The sequence below is a fragment of the Oncorhynchus kisutch genome, linkage group LG9, assembly GCF_002021735.2.
Source record: "Oncorhynchus kisutch isolate 150728-3 linkage group LG9, Okis_V2, whole genome shotgun sequence".
In the NCBI taxonomy this organism is placed as follows: domain Eukaryota; kingdom Metazoa; phylum Chordata; class Actinopteri; order Salmoniformes; family Salmonidae; genus Oncorhynchus; species Oncorhynchus kisutch.
Window position 1 is genome coordinate 2,500,339 of NC_034182.2, and position 16,822 is coordinate 2,517,160.

The 16,822-nt window shown below is 43.3% G+C and overlaps 1 protein-coding gene across 5 annotated transcripts in view; it reads right to left on the reverse strand.

Moving 5' to 3' along the window:
* Window positions 1–142: 142 nt before the first annotated feature.
* Window positions 143–16,822, reverse strand: part of LOC109896253 (protein kinase C and casein kinase substrate in neurons protein 2-like) — a 38,683-nt gene continuing 22,003 nt past the window's right edge. For 2 of the 5 annotated variants that reach the window (XM_031831481.1, XM_031831480.1), the window contains exons 5-12: window positions 15,464–15,619; window positions 14,940–15,115; window positions 14,403–14,523; window positions 9,124–9,168; window positions 7,208–7,332; window positions 4,599–4,757; window positions 2,987–3,177; window positions 143–2,673 (exon numbers count right to left, since the gene is read on the reverse strand). In XM_031831481.1, coding sequence (XP_031687341.1) covers window positions 2,561–2,673; window positions 2,987–3,177; window positions 4,599–4,757; window positions 7,208–7,332; window positions 9,124–9,168; window positions 14,403–14,523; window positions 14,940–15,115; window positions 15,464–15,619 — 1,086 coding nt within the window. In that variant the 3' untranslated portion in view covers window positions 143–2,560. The remainder of the gene's footprint in view (window positions 2,674–2,986; window positions 3,178–4,598; window positions 4,758–7,207; window positions 7,333–9,123; window positions 9,169–14,402; window positions 14,524–14,939; window positions 15,116–15,463; window positions 15,620–16,822) is intronic. The other 3 variants (XM_031831482.1, XM_031831483.1, XM_031831484.1) reach the window with 3 other exon arrangements.

The following is a 16,822-nucleotide window of genomic DNA, read 5'->3' on the forward strand; positions in this document are numbered from 1 at the left end:
TGCCTGTGCTCTGATTGGTCAGCAGGAACACGTGGGCATTATTGTAACATGGGTGGTCTGGGTAGAAAAGTTTAATTTATTTCTATTATCCTTGATACTGTATGTTTAATTGAAAAAAAAGGAATGACAACAGTAAAACTTCTCTTTTCGTTCAATTCATTTATAATGTATGCTGTGGGATAACATTGGCAAACTGAGTTGTGCAAGTAAAGTGTGCTGCAGTGTTCTGTTGATGGCATGACCTGAAACCAATGATATACATCTCATGACCTGAAACGCACAGCATAACCTCTCACACTGACAGAAAACTAATATCAAACCAAATCAATCTTCCTCTCGATATGCGGTTGTAGGCATAAAATGTAGGGGATATTTCCAGGAGCATCATGCGTAAACAGTGTTTGCTAAAGAATGTACTCACAACAATGTAAGAGCCATAACGTCAACTCCCAATAGGAGAAACCTATACTCGAGATGGGAATTGGGATGGGTCCTAAATAACAGATATAGTTTGCCAATACTGGTAATGCACATGTGGTGGCGTTAAGGGTGTGGTGTTTGTCAATCATGAACTTTTAAAAGAAAATGAGAAATACTCACAGTTATTTGGCAATTACTAATCATAAGTAGGCTCTGGCCCCTCTGGAGATACATTATATTTACAAACACAACAAGACAGCAAATTCACGAGACATTCGCCATAAAACATTCAATTATTGTACAAATGGATTTGTTTCCGAATCACAGCATTTCATCTGACAGAGAACAAAAGCACTTAAGGCATCTTATAAATTAACAGTCCTTGATTTCCAAATATAAATTTAAATCACAACTCCCTAATCTATAACTGCTTAAATTTGTTCATAGGTTCCTCGCTATTTACATGCAAACATACTTTTATTAAATCGGACCCTCTAGTTTGTGAAAAACAGTAAAAGCTGTGGTTTTTATTGCTGAACGTGCAACATTGTTTTGCTGCCACAAAAAAAAGTATATTCTCCCAAAGCTTTGAATGGACATCCAGTGCAAGCTACAGCTAAAGCTCCTAGCTTCAAGTGACACACCTTATTGCCAAACATTCAGTGTGGAAAGACAAAACAACATCCACATGATGTAAAAATCAACCAACAGAATGTGAAGTCAATTGAGTGAATAGAGGCTGTCACAAATGGCACCCTATGCCCTACATAGTGTGCTACGTTTGGCCAGAGTCCTATGTGCCCTGGTGAATGTCCCTGATACTTGAATGACCAGCAAACGTGTACAATCAATAGGTGTGCCGATACAATGAAACAATTAAAGAATATACAATCAATTAAAGTTGAGGGGTAAAGGTTACAGGAGAACTTCTGAGTGCGTCACTTATTGTTAAAATGTGGGTTGGCGCAACATGGTATCAGAGCATTTACAGAATAATATGAAATGCTCTGAGACCAGGCTGGTTGGTGACGGTGGAAGAACTGGATATAATTCATCATCTCGGTTTCTCTCATTCATCAACTATTCGCTGAGTAAAACATAAATCAGATTTAAAATACAAAAAAAAGGCATAACAAGACAAATCTGAACTATAAGCATCAGATAAGAAAGACAATTGTTCTGAACCGGCACTGCCATGAATTCCAAGCCCTTTTCTTAAAACATTTGAAAAGTCAAATAAGAAAACAGGGTTGTAGGTTCTGATATTTCAGACAAATGGCTTTCATGTGGAAAAAAAATAAAACCTTGATTACTGTCAAAAGGATGGGGTGAAGGACGCTCAAAACAGAGCAAGAAATAACATACAATTAGGAATTCCCCTTATTTCAACATAAGACTACCAAATCAGATCCTGGACTGCAAATTGGTGTTACAATAGAATCAGATCCATAGAACTAAAAATATGTATCACCAATTGTCTATGACAAAAATGAATTAAAAGATTCAACTGAGATTACTTTTAGGTCTCCAATCAGTTTCAACTCAAATCTAAAATGTGCTAGACCTCGCGAATGGGACACATGTATATCCTCTCCCATGTCTGTTCACATCTTTTAAATCGGTTAATTCTTTCAACGTCTTCATAACTTCAAGCTACAATTGGAAGGTAACATGTTTCAAATAGCTTTTTATATATTTTCTTCTGTAACAGTAATGGCTTTAAGTAACATTTGCTTTTGCAGCTGGCTTTAGACTCTGTACTGGGTGTCCCATCATAAAGGCTGACAATAAGGGCAGGCTGTAGTTGTAGGAAGATGTGCTTAACGACATGGGATCCAGGAAGATACAACAGAGAGAGCTACAACATCATCCTCTTCGATGGGCAAACCCCTTCCTTCTGCCACCCCTTTCACTCACTCACTCACTCACTCACTCACTCACTCACTCACTCACTCACTCACTCACTCATTCACTCATTCACTCACTCACTCATTCACTCACTCACTCCCACGTAGGGGGAGAGGGTGAGGGGCGAATGCGAGGCCTACCATGCCCACCCTCCTGCCCCATCTCCTCCACTTCCTTTTTCCTCTTCACCCCATCCTCTCTCTCGTTTTCCTCCTCGTCCCTCGCTCGGTCATTACTGGATGTCTTCTACGTAGTTGGCGGGGTAGAGGCCCACCACGCCGTCTTTCAGGCGCCCTCTGCACCAGCCCTGGTCGTCCTCATTTCCTATCTTGGTGAACTCCTCGCCTTCAGGACAAAAAGGAAAACAGGGAGGAATGGACAGATGATTATGTGGAAAGATGGTGGTAGATGAGCATGTCTTTCTGTTGAGCAGCTTCAAAAAGGATTTGTGACTCAACTCAGCCTCACTCACTTTTCTCTGTGTTTTAATTGTCAAAGATAACTGATCTGACAGGACATGGCAAGTAAAAGAAGACTGGTGGAGACATCCAGTCCTTTAACTTAGCGGTGGTCATACAGGACAGCAGACTAGAGAATAGGGGGACAGGGCAGGGGTCTCTTCACTCACATAGTCTTTAGTGAATTCACACACACACACCTGCTTTGAAGCTGAGTTCATCCTGCTCCTGTCCTTCGTAGTCGTAGAGGGCACGCACGGCCACGGACACCCCCGAGGACGCCGGCTCCACCTCAAACGGGTTCCCATCGCCGTTGGCATCCTCAATGGAAAACGGGTTCACCCCAGTCTCCTCATCCGACCACTCTTGCGACTTCTCCACACTACTGGCGCTGAACAGACAGAGGCAGCAATCAACATAAGGGACATTTGAAAATGTTACTTGCCCTGCTCACACACCGATTGGACAATCCAGCATGCCAGACGAGAGAAGCGGGAACAAAAAGAGTTAATAGGGCATAAAAACAACAACACCCATGTAGAGTACAGCACAACATGTAAAAGGCCCAGCAAATGCATCTCCGAATCCGCCCGGATACAAAGACTGAAAGACTATAGGTTTCTCCCTTCCTCTCTCATATCAGCCAATGGGGGGGGAAAACATGCCTTTTTAGGAAACCAATGCTGTGAGGTTTTGTTGGCGAATGGATTTGTGAGTTTGCTTTGACCCCACTTGGAATGGACACAGACAGAGTGCTGAGGTAAGGCAAGGCAACACAATGACACGAGTACAGTACAAAAGCATGGTTGGAGTTCACCCCATCCACCACTAGAGGGAGGTAGATGTACAGTACCCAGATGAACAAACACCCTTCTTCCCCAGTCAGAAAAACCATAAAACACACACACACATCCTCACGCACACACACTCTCTGAAGCCAGGTTACAGTCAGACTCTTGCAGTTGGTACACTCAGACACCTATGGCATCTCATAGTTCCTGCTTTATTCCAGAGACTGACACACACCGTTGACTTTATGAGTGCTAGTTTCTCTGTCCTGCCTTGTGTCAATATCAGCCCTAATGTAAAACAGGACCCAATATAGGTTTCCTCACTAAGTTGTAGAAAAGCTTTTGTTTAAATGTCTAAATTCTATAGAAATTGTATTTTTAAGTTCCAACTTGCAACAGATCTGACTGTAAAGTAAACACAGACAGGAAAAATACACACATACACACAGAAAGAATGCTCTGGACTTGGCACTGTTAGGAGTGATGACTAATGTAGGTTTGGTGTGATTGCTCAGAGAGCCCATGCACCGTAACACAGCCTGCCGCTAGCCAGGGAGAGGGAAGGAGAAAGGGGAGAGGAGGGGAGCGGTAGAAAAAGAGAGAGAAAAAAAAAGGAGGGGTGACAGAGGGAGAGAAGGCAAAGGGAGGAGAGGAAGGGGACAAGGATAGATGAGGAGAGGAATAAAAGAGAGAAGTAATGGAAAAGAGAGGAAGAATAACAGGAAAGAGTGAAGGGAAAAATAAAGATGAGAGGACAGAAAGGGTGTGCCTCAATAGTGTGTTATTGAAGTGTTTCTCAGGGGTGCACATTTTTTGCCTTAGCCCAGCACTAGCTCACCTGGTTCCACTACTCAACTAATCAACAAGCCCTGTGTGCTCGTGCTTGGCTGGAACAAATACGTGCAACCCTGAGAAACACGTGTGTGACACTAAAATACTAAATTCACCCAAAGACTGAGGGAGAGGAGAAAAAAAAGAAGAGAGGGAAGAAAAGGGGGGAGAGGGTCTCTCTTTCACCAACATTTTCACTTCCTCCACTTTTTTGACATTGAGCGGACTGCTGCTGTTGTTGTTGTTGACGACAGCGGGCTGTTCCTTCACGGTCCCCTGGAGATCCTCGTCGTCGTCATCCTCGAAGGGGTTCGAACCCACCGGCTCTGTGCTAGTGGGCACAGTCAGGCTGACGACACGGAGACACGGAGAGAGGCATTTGTGACACACACACACACACACACACCCCAAAACACATACTTGTACACATACACACTCTGAATCCAGACATCCAGAAAACCTTTGGATTTGAGGGTTTAAGACATAATGGACACACAACTTGTACACAAGTGACACTTCCAACCATAACCAATCAAATAGACCATATGAGCAGTGTGAGAAAAAACACAGTCTGAGGACACTGACGAGGCAACGCTGGGTACGTATGGTTTTTCGACATCCATCATGATACTAGGACACAGTCAAAAACACATGACCAGTCTGAGGACACTGACGAGGCAACGCTGGGTACGTATGGTTTTTAGACATCCATCATGATACTAGGACACAGTCAAAAACACATGACCAGTCTGAGGACACTGACGAGGCAACGCTGGGTACGTATGGTTTTTAGACATCCATCGTGACACTAGGACACAGTCACAAAATAAACATGTTCAGTTAACAAATAAGAAACGGTCAGTTTTCCATTCACACAACATGTGTGATGCTTTTACTAGCATGTTATCAGTGTTTTCCCCAGCTGATATGCTCTGGGGTTGAGAAAACGGTCACACTCTTCACTTCACCAGGAATTCATTCTGAATTCCAATTTGACCCATATAATAGCCCATTTCCCTAGACATTTCAGTTCGATCTGAGAGGGTCAGATTGGTTTAAGCAATATGGTAATAGCTCCATTTCCCCCTCTGATTGGCTAGGTCAAAGCATTACCATATTAGTGACACCTATCTTTAAAAAAATATATATATTATCTAGAGAAGTACCTTGGGTTAGAGGCTGGGGGTAGATTTGGAATTCCACACTATTCTGTTGTGAGAACGAATTATGATGAAGTCACCCTAGACATTGATCTACGGTCAGCTTTGTATTTCCCCCCAATGGTTAAGGTTAGGATTTGGGGAAGGTCAGCTGATCCTAGACCTGTGCTTAGAGACAACTTCAACCAGGAACCTACTGTAGTGTTGTATGTACATCGTATGTTTACAGTGCAGTTGGACCATGGCACGTAGTAGCCATCTATCCAATCACAACGTCACTGCACTGTGGACACCTTTATTGACAGTCACGGCGCCACGCTCTCTGAGATAACCAAATCTCTCTCAGAGGAGTTGAAACACCAAACAAACACTGAACGGTGGCAACAATGTAACTTTGGTTGACAGAAGTCAGATAAAAATAGACTGAGAAGACGTTCACACATCCTTAATGATGTTATATTAGGTCTCACACCAATATCAGCCTGCTTTTTGGTGATAGGCACAAGTGTTCTTTGTAGATAGATAGAGACAGAGATATATATATATATATATATATATATATATATATATATATAGAGCTAATACTCGATAGTATTAGTTGCCCATAAACAACTTTTAAAGTGAACAAATTATAAAATGCCCATATAGCAGTAAACTATCAATTTAAGGGGGATAGCTTGATAGATGTACTGTCCCTTTAAGGGGGATAGCCAGATAGAACCACTACAAGGGATAGTACATCTATCTCTGATTTTGCTATAGCGCAGAAATGTGGACCAACTCTCAATGCATGAACACGATAAGGAAGGAGTGAAGTTGTACCTCGGTCCAGACCAGAATTTCACTCTGACCCCCTTTTCCTTATATGGCTATTGTTTGTTCAGTCTATTGCTTGTGCTTTCGTGAGCTGTGAAAATGAATTTCCACTGTAAGTACAACTAATCTTGATCGACACACACTCACCTTCACCCCTGTAGACACAGATATACAGTAGTGTATACAATACGTGTCTCTTATGCTGGTAGGGCGATGCAGACCCATGTTTGGCAATATGCACATCTGATGGATACCAAAAGGTCAAATGCCTTGCGTGCCTCACATTCCTCTCATTAACTACACTCACACTCCTCCAGCGCCCACTAACACACTCCCCCAGTACCCACCCTACACACACACTCCCCCAGTACCCACCCTACACACACCATGGGTCATGTTTGGCGTAAATTAACCAGCCTGCAACCTTTACAGCCAGTGGGGCACTTCTGTTTTCTCAGGGCTTGTTACAGGAATGTTTACCGTGACCATGGCAACAACTCAGTGGTGGAAGACGTCATTCCAAAGGCTTTTCTCCGGAATGCTTTACCAACGTTCCCGATCAGCGGCAGAGAGCCTTGTTGTGGAGGAACAGTAACTATGATGTTTAGATGTGGAAGTGGTGTGGAATGTGTGAAGAGAGCCTTGTGTGTGGAGGAACAGTAACTATGATGTTTAGATGTGGAAGCAGTGTGTGGAATGTGTGCAGCAGTGGTAAGAGAGTATTGGAAGCTACATTCTTTCACTGGCCTTCCGACACGTTTATCTACTGCAACTTGATAAATTTCTTCCCACTTCCTGACAGTGTGTGTGTGTGTGTGGTTACCTGCTGCTGCTCTTGGCTGCCTGCTGCTCTTCCATTTGGCTGATGCCCGTCAGGGTGACTCCCTCGGAGGGCTTCTTCTTAGTCTCTCGCCGACTCAGTGTACGGTTCAAATCTATGGACCAGTCCTGACACACACACACACACACACACACACACACACGATTAGAGTCACGCACCCTTGGACACAGATGAACATGAGTCACATGCTCAGCTCAAACCGGATTCAGCATGAATGTTCAAACATTAGTAACTAAAACTGCTTGTCTTAGCAACAATACTACACAAAGGACAAGCATTGAAATAGTGCACACTCATTGGAAGTTCCAATGCGCTAACTAGCACAATCACTAGGTAACATTAGGCAAACGTTTCTCAGGCTGTGACTAAACACTGAAGACCAGGGCTGTGGAGTACTGAAACAGTGTGTGTGTGTGTGTGTGTGTGTGTGTGTGTGTGTGTGTGTGTGTGTGTGTGTAGTTAAGGTAAACACATCCATCACCATAAAGACAGACATAGCACTGAGCCATCACAAACCTCCACCAGAAGCTAAGGAGCAGGCTTGAATCAAAACATCATCCCAACCAACGCCAACAGAACCTCATCCCAATTTTAGGAGAACATTGTCCCAATTCAGGCCCACAGAGACACACACACACTTTAACATAGTCCAATACTGCGCCTCTAGCCACAGAAGGACAGGGGCTGTGTTCAGGAGGGCCCTAGACTTACTACAGTTCTAGAGGTTACATAGTGGCTGTGTTCAGGAGGGCCCTAGACTTGCTACAGCTCTATGGAGGTTACATAGGGGCTGTGTTCAGGAGGGCCCTAGACTTACTACAGGTTCTATGGAGGTTACATAGGGGCTGTGTTCAGGAGGGCCCTAGACTTACTACAGCTCTAGAGGTTACATAGTGGCTGTGTTCAGGAGGGCCCTAGACTTACTACAGGTTCTATGGAGGTTACATAGGGGCTGTGTTTAGGAGGGCCCTAGACTTACTACAGCTCTAGAGATTACATAGTGGCTGTGTTCAGGAGGGCCCTAGACTTACTACAGCTCTAGAGATTACATAGTGGCTGTGTTCAGGAGGGCCCTAGACTTACTACAGCTCTAGAGGTTACATAGTGGCTGTGTTCAGGAGGGCCCTAGACTTACTACAGGTTCTATATAGAGGTTACATCGGGGCTGTGTTCAGGAGGGCCCTAGACTTACTACAGGTTCTATGGAGGTTACATAGGGGCTGTGTTCAGGAGGGCCCTAGACTTACTACAGGTTCTATGGAGGTTACATAGGGGCTGTGTTTAGGAGGGCCCTAGACTTACTACAGCTCTAGAGATTACATTTCCCGTATAACTCTATGTTTTCCCAAGTCACTCCCTGTTCCCACAGATATAACAAGTGGGTTGTTCTCGAAGTGCAAAGGCCAGTTTGAGGGCCTGACTGGTGAACCCAGAGGGCCAAATTACATCACATGACCTGGCTGGCACCATGTGACCCCCTGCAGGGTTCACAGGGGCTGACACGAGGTCAGAGGTCACCACGGGGTGAAAGGTTAAAGAGAGGAACTCTGAATGAGGGAAAGATGAGAGAAGGAGTCTTCTGGAATACAGACATACAGGAAGACAAACATCCATAGGATGAGGCAGGGGGAGGAGTAGTCACGCACATCCCCACACGGGACATACATGACAGACATGGTAACGAGGCCATTCATCAGACAGACGTGTGTGTGTGTGTGTGCACTTCCTTGTGTGTTTTCAGGTGCTCCTCGTAAAGCATTAGGAGGGCCAGAATGGGCACATAAACCGAACACACACACACACAAAGAGAAAATGCAAACAGAGGAAGGAGAGGGAGGTAAATAACCCTCCTCCCAGGAACCACGGTGATAGAATAGTCCTTCCCAGGCAGAACTCACTACAATGGACCTTCTGGACCTAGAGGAGCGGGACCAGTCCACATTCTGTCAAACGGAGGGGGGGGTGGGGGTTGGACAAGACAGGAACATTATTTCCAAGTAAAGAACAGCCATTTAAAGAACAATGCTTTAACATCTAAGCACAGTATCAGTTAGTCTGTGATCATGAAGAGGTGTCTTGTGATAAACGTTGCTCTTCATTTAGTGTTATGTTGATGTGGAGTTTGTGTTATGGTCCTTTTAAACGCTCTTCTTCTAGCACTACGAACATCGATTTCTGAAGAGATTCTACCTCACTCAAATGCTTGTTTTTAATTACTGAATGAACCTACGTAAAGTAACTGGATAAGAGCAGGTGCAAAATCAGTGTTCCTCAATCCATACCAGGGGGCATTTATTTCCATATTTTGCTTTTCTATCTTCTGTTTTGTAACATGGTTTGACACCAACTCCATGCCCTTATGTTGTGACAGCACCATCAGGTCCTCTTGGATAGAGCTTGGTTACGATCTGCGCATTGAAGACAAGTCAGTATTCGGTACAACCTGACAGACAGGATTGGTGTCTGTCTGTGTGTGTGTGTGTGTCCTATCAAATGACAGAAAAATGCTGGGGAGATAGCACACTGTCACAATGGGCTTTTGTGTGGTACGACGCGTCACAGTATGTCCTTACTATAGCTTTAAGTACAACTCAACGAATGCCTTGACGAACTCAATGCACCTTAAAATGACTAAATCCAAATTGAAACAGTGTAGAAAATATAATGGATCTATATTTATAGTTTCTTGACCTTCCAGCTCGCTAATAATCACTAGACATTCAGGGAGCATAAAAAATCAATCAAATAACAACGGGTAGATGCGGCTGTCATGACATTTCATCAGCCGGTGATTGTCAAGCAAATAACTATCGGTCTCACGGTAATTGACTGTTAATTAACATAAACACGTTTAGCATCTCCAGGCTTCCACACACAGCCTCCAAGCCACTGATGCAGACCTTAAGAACATATACATTTTTAAAAAGTCTAATAAACCCATGTAATATAGCCATACACCATCACAATTAAACCATTATTTATTTTAGACAGGTCTAAAGAAGCATGATATGAAGAAAATGTTTAACAGAATAGCATACTCTGAGTTATCCGTATGGTAGGTCCTGATCTGGCAATGCCAAATGGCTGATGGCTACACTAGTTCATTTAGCAGACAAGATTTGCTTAGAATTCCATGGCATTATTTAATAGTGTGAAGAATACAATTGAACAAAGCTGAATAAAATAGGAAGCATATTTTCTCCAAGCGATGAGGGAGTGCGCACATGTGGCTATTCTGTGTTGAGTGATTAACAAAGAAACAGGTATTCCTATATGCATAATTTAGAGTTATTATCAATGTAACTTTAGTTGTTCTACAAACGTTGGTCTATACGTTTTGATTTTTAAATACATTGTAAGGTCGCATGACGCGACTAATGAGGATTTGAAAAAAGTTGCTCGAAAGGCTGTTTTTAGCGCAGGCTGTACACACTACAGTGCCTTGCGAAAGTATTCGGCCCCCTTGAACTTTGCGACCTTTTGCCACATTTCAGGCTTCAAATATAAAGATATAAAACTGTATTTTTTTGTGAAGAATCAACAACAAGTGGGACACAATCATGAAGTGGAACGACATTTATTTGATATTTTAAACTTTTTTAACAAATCAAAAACTGAAAAATTGGGCGTGTAAAATTATTCAGCCCCTTTACTTTCAGTGCAGTAAACTCTCTCCAGAAGTTCAGTGAGGATCTCTGAATGATCCAATGTTGACCTAAATGACTAATGATGATAAATACAATCCAACTGTGTGTAATCAAGTCTCCGTATAAATGGCCCTGCACTGTGATAGTCTCAGAGGTCCGTTAAAAGCGCAGCGAGCATCATGAAGAACAAGGAACACACCAGGCAGGTCCGAGATACTGTTGTGAAGAAGTTTAAAGCCGGATTTGGATACAAAAAGATTTCCCAAGCTTTAAACATCCCAAGGAGCACTGTGCAAGAGATAATATTGAAATGGAAGGAGTATCAGACCACTGCAAATCTACCAAGACCTGGCCGTCCCTCTAAACTTTCAGCTCATACAAGGAGAAGACTGATCAGAGATGCAGCCAAGAGGCCCATGATCACTCTGGATGAACTGCAGAGATCTACAGCTGAGGTGGGAGACTCTGTCCATAGGACAACAATCAGTCGTATATTGCACAAATCTGGCCTTTATGGAAGAGTGGCAAGAAGAAAGCCATTTCTTAAAGATATCCATAAAAAGTGTCATTTAAAGTTTGCCACATGCCACCTGGGAGACACACCAAACATGTGGAAGAAGGTGCTCTGGTCAGATGAAACCAAAATTGAACTTTTTGCCAAAAATGCAAATGTTATGTTTGGCGTAAAAGCAACACAGCTCATCATCCTGAACACACCATCCCCACTGTCAAACATGGTGGTGGCAGCATCATGGTTTGGGCCTGGTTTTCTTCAGCAGGGACAGGGAAGATAGTTAAAATTGATGGGAAGATGGATGGAGCCAAATACAGGACCATTCTGGAAGAAAACCTGATGGAGTCTGCAAAAGACCTGAGACTGGGACAGAGATTTGTCTTCCAACAAGACAATGATCCAAAACATAAAGCAAAATCTACAATGGAATGGTTCAAAAATTAACATATCCAGGTGTTAGAATGGCCAAGTCAAAGTCCAGACCTGAATCCAATCGAGAATCTGTGGAAAGAACTGAAAACTGCTGTTCACAAATGCTCTCCATCCAACCTCACTGAGCTCGAGCTGTTTTGCAAGGAGGAATGGGAAAACATTTCAGTCTCTCGATGTGCAAAACTGATAGAGACATACCCCAAGCGACTTACAGCTGTAATCGCAGCAAAAGGTGGCGCTACAAAGTATTAACTTAAGGGGGCTGAATAATTTTGCACGCCCAATTTTTCAGTTTTTGATTTGTTAAAAAAGTTTGAAATATCCAATAAATGTCGTTCCACTTCATGATTGTGTCCCACTTGTTGTTGATTCTTCACAAAAAAATACAGTTTTATATCTTTATGTTTGAAGCCTGAAATGTGGCAAAAGGTCGCAAAGTTCAAGGGGGCCGAATACTTTCGCAAGGCACTGTACATCAGCCACTCATTCACAATTTGACAAGCACTTGATAATCCATAGAATGTCCTGGCGGCATGCCCTGGCCGTAATGCACCCCCCAAAAAATCCATGCCTTTTGCGTTGCGCCCTTCTCCCGGAGTGCTGAATCACGTCATCGGTCAGAGGCTACAAGTGGGGGACGCAACAGTGTGCATCCTTATCCAATTCCGAAGTGCATATTGAAGATATTGAAACTGTCCACATTTACTTTCGTCAGCCAACAAGATGTGTAGGCCTAACAAACAGCAAAAGCACTAGCCTATGTCAATCTACTACCCCCCATAGTACACATTTTGACCTATTCTATTCTGTGCGAGAAATAAATATTCCAAACATAGTCTGGGACAGTTGTGGGATGCGCTAGATCCCAAATTAATACAACTACTAGCATTAAAAATAATTTATTTTATTACACAATGTGATTGACACAACAGATCAGAACGTTTAGCTTAAAATATTGATAAACTATTAGCTATTTTTTCACATTATAAGCGCAAAAAATGTGCACATGGTAGTAAGCAATAAACGCAAGTGTTCCGTTAGCGGGAAAACACCATTATCAAAAGTGACAGCAAACGGAATTATGCATGTAATGCTTTATTATAAAGGTGCATTTTTATGGAGAAAATTATCTTTACAAAAACTTGAAACTCACTCACTGCTTATGAATGCCATTTAGGCTCTACACTCTTTGTAAAGCTGATTAATGTGCTAAATTTTAAATAAGTTATTTGGCCACTTTAGTTGTGATACAAACCTTATTAAAACATATCGGCCTATGGGTTAGGCTACATGAGGTGTGAGACTATGATTCGAAAAAGTCACAAAAAAGGCATTGTTTCTTATGCTGGGCATCATTCACAAGTGATAATATATAATTCACGAGCTAATATTGTCACCCATCAGACTATTCTTGATTTAATCTAGTCTTCACATATACTAAATAACATGTGTTTTAACATATGGTTTTTTTAAAATCAAAATTTGTTTTGATTTAGAATGGACCATTATCATTCACCTGTATCGAAACAGGGGCAGCGGAAACAAATACATGTCATCTATGCACTTAAATAGTGCATGGAGGACACTTTCCCCGTGGTTTATTTTCCTGCCAGCCAGGTAAGCTATACTCCTGTTGTAAATATAAGCAATGTGCTTAATATTAGGAAAGTTAAAAAAATAAATATAGTAGGTCTAGCCTATAGAAAGGTAAGTCTCCTCTTTTTAGTAGAGGTCATCACTGTTTTCTCACAATTGCATCGCCTATTGAAATGTTGCGCAACATGAGCTCTCATTAAGTGTTTGATTCGATTTGTTATTACATTTGCATTGATGTCAGAGTGATTAGAGGGACAATAGAGTGCTGATTACCAGGCAGCTAGCAAGTTTGGTAGGCTACTAATGACCATCAGCAGCATCAGAGCTTGGAGATCCTTATTACCGTGATTAAACGATCACATGGAATTTGACTGCCTTCATGACTTGTGACTGCTGTTGTGGCGGAAATACGATCACCGCAACAGATCTAATTAGGGGCTATTTTTTGAAAATTCTGACGACATGGAAATAGCATATTCAGCACGACCCTTAGGACCTCGAAGACAGAATGCAGCCCCCGAGGCAAAATGACTTAGACACCCCTGACCTAGAGGGAGAAACGGCGGAGTGGGAAGAGTTGTTCCAATGGAATTTTTCCACAGAGCCATAAATCTTGTTGAGTTATTAATACCAATGTAATAACTTCTCTGCCTCACCATGTACCTCAAACTCAGAACCGTTCACTGACACTGAGCCACTCTCTCTCTCCCATTTCCTCAATACTCTCCCAATACGTGTACCTCAAACTGGGGCCAGTTCATTGGAGCTAAACCCCACTCTCTCTCTCCCATTCCTCTCCCATCCTTCTCACTCATCCCGTACCTCAAACTGGGGCCAGTTCATTGGAGCTAAACCCCTCTCTCTCTCTCTCCCATTCCTCTCCCATCATCTCCCCTCTCCCCGCACCTCAAACCGGGGCCAGATCATTGGAGCTAAACCCCACTCTCTCTCTCCCATTCCTCTCCCATCCTTCTCACTCATCCCGTACCTCAAACTGGGGCCAGTTCATGGGCATGCCAGGACCGTGGTTGGAGCGGAACCACTTGAGGTCCTCCACAGCGTCAGCAGCAGAGATAGTGTCCTCCAACGTGTGGTAGACTGTCTGGAATCTAGAGAGGGAGAGGAGAGCGAGAGAAAGGAAGCGAGAGGGACATGAACCATGTCCAATCCCAAATCCCCCCCTCTAGGTAGATCTGGGTTGTAGAGCCTCAAATCCAAATGGACCCATATCCCCTACTCCCTAACCACTCCTGTAGATACAAGAGGATTGAATAGAAGCCAATCAGAAGGCAAATAAAGCTATGAAGGTTAGGATGCAGAGGCTAGGGGTCCATTTGGAATTGATATGGAGAGGTGGAGGGGTCTTCCTCGTTATTTGTGATTGATGGAGGTGTCACAGCCTACTTGTGATTGATGGAGGTGTCACAGCCTACTTGTGATTGATGGAGGTGTCACAGCCTACTTGTGATTGGTGGAGAGGTATCATAGCCTACTTGTGATTGGTGGAGAGGCGGAGGTGTCTTACTTGTGATTAGTGGAGAGGTCGAGGTGATGCTTGACTTCCAGCAGAAGTTCTTTGAAGAAGGTGATGCGTTTGTCCTCAAACTGCTGCCATTGCTCAAACACCTGCTCCATGTTCTCCATGTACTGGGGAGTCACCTTGTCCAGCTCCTCCAGAGACTTCTCATAGCGCTCCTTAGTCTGGGACCCAGAGGATCATACAGGGAAGCACACACACACACGTAAGGAGACATACACACAGGGAAGCACACACACACGTAAGGAGACATACACACAGGTAAGCACACACACACGTAAGGAGACATACACACAGGTAAGCACACACAGGTAAGCACACACAGGTAAGCACACACAGGTAAGCACACACACGGACACACGGAGCTGAAACATTTGCTCCATATTGTCAGGATACTCAAATGGTCACAGAGTCACATTCCAGCCATGACACACAACATAGACATAAAACACGTGTCCACACAGAGATGATTTTACACCAGTGTAACCCCCCCCTCCCACCCCCATCCCTACCTTCTCCATCTCCTGCTGGCACTTCTCCACCTTGTCCTGCATTTTCTTCTGGGCCTCAGGGTTGCTGTTGTTCTCCAACTTGCTGTTGTTCTCCCGGCTGGTGGCCAGCTTCTCTTCCTTACAGGCCCCGTGGTACGCCTTCTTCATCGTCTCCATCTGCCATGTGGCACAGAGAAGGTAAGGTACAGCGGTTAACATCATGCTTATGTAGCTAATGGATAACCAAGTTAGCATGGCGCAGTAGCTAAGTGACTATTCAATATGATTCCACCCTTTCAGTGCTAGACACAAGCTTAGGAACAAGACCAGCTCTAGCCTTTTTGGGGCCAAAAGCAAGTTTGGTAGGCTACTACCTCGCAGGCAAAACATTTAGTGGCCCACCTCTTGGCTGCGGAGAGAAATGTGCAGTTTTAAAAGAGCCACTGAACACGCCGATTGGCTCGTGTTTTTCTGTTGCTCATTAGTAAAAACAAGATTTCAGTCTTGGAGGCATGTTTCCTGACCCATTCTGTAATTGGTTAATGTCTGTCCCCCATGAGACACTGTAGACACGGAAGCCTATTTCACTTCCTTAAAACCCCCAGAATCAATCTAAGACAACTTAAGAAATTTGACGTTTTTGCAGAGGATGTCTTAGTTGCGTAATTTTACATCTAAGGTGTTTGGTTAAGTATTTGTCAAGTAAAAGAGATATGGGACGTGTTGTCTCATGTAAACAAAATCGGAGCTGCTGGGCAGGTGTGTCTCACTGTATGCTGTCACCGCAGCTGTTCACCCCATGTTAGTGGCCAAACGGACATCGTCAAATCAAAACCCAACCTTCATTTACCCGTTGTGGCATACGGATCTTCCAAACTTGGTTTTAGATTAGACTATTATCATATCTACACTTTGTAGTATTTACACTTTTTGAATTCTAGAATAACTGTTTCTGACTCATATCGAGACCGTTTTCAAAGGGATTCGTTGCCATTCTACCATTTTTTTTTTTAAAGCATCTGCTTATGTCGCTTATTGGCTGGGCTGACACTGCTAAGGAACAATGCTTTTTCAAAAGAATAAAAGGTGAGAGGAATGGTGGCGGGGGTCTTTGAAAGGCAAGAGAATGATTAAGTCAAGGTAACAAAATAATACGATAATGAAAGTCTTAAAGACTAAGCACCCAATTCAGACTCTGGTAAACAAAGAAGTGGAAACTAAAATAGACTTGGGGAAACCCGTCCACCTAACAGCTGGACCTACATCAAATGGAAAGAGGGAATGAGAGAAGTGGACAAGGCCATTAGTTCCTGTTGTTTGGGACAGGGCCAGAGTGGCAGCAATGTTCTTCTCCCACTTATAATGGGATCTCCGATAAAG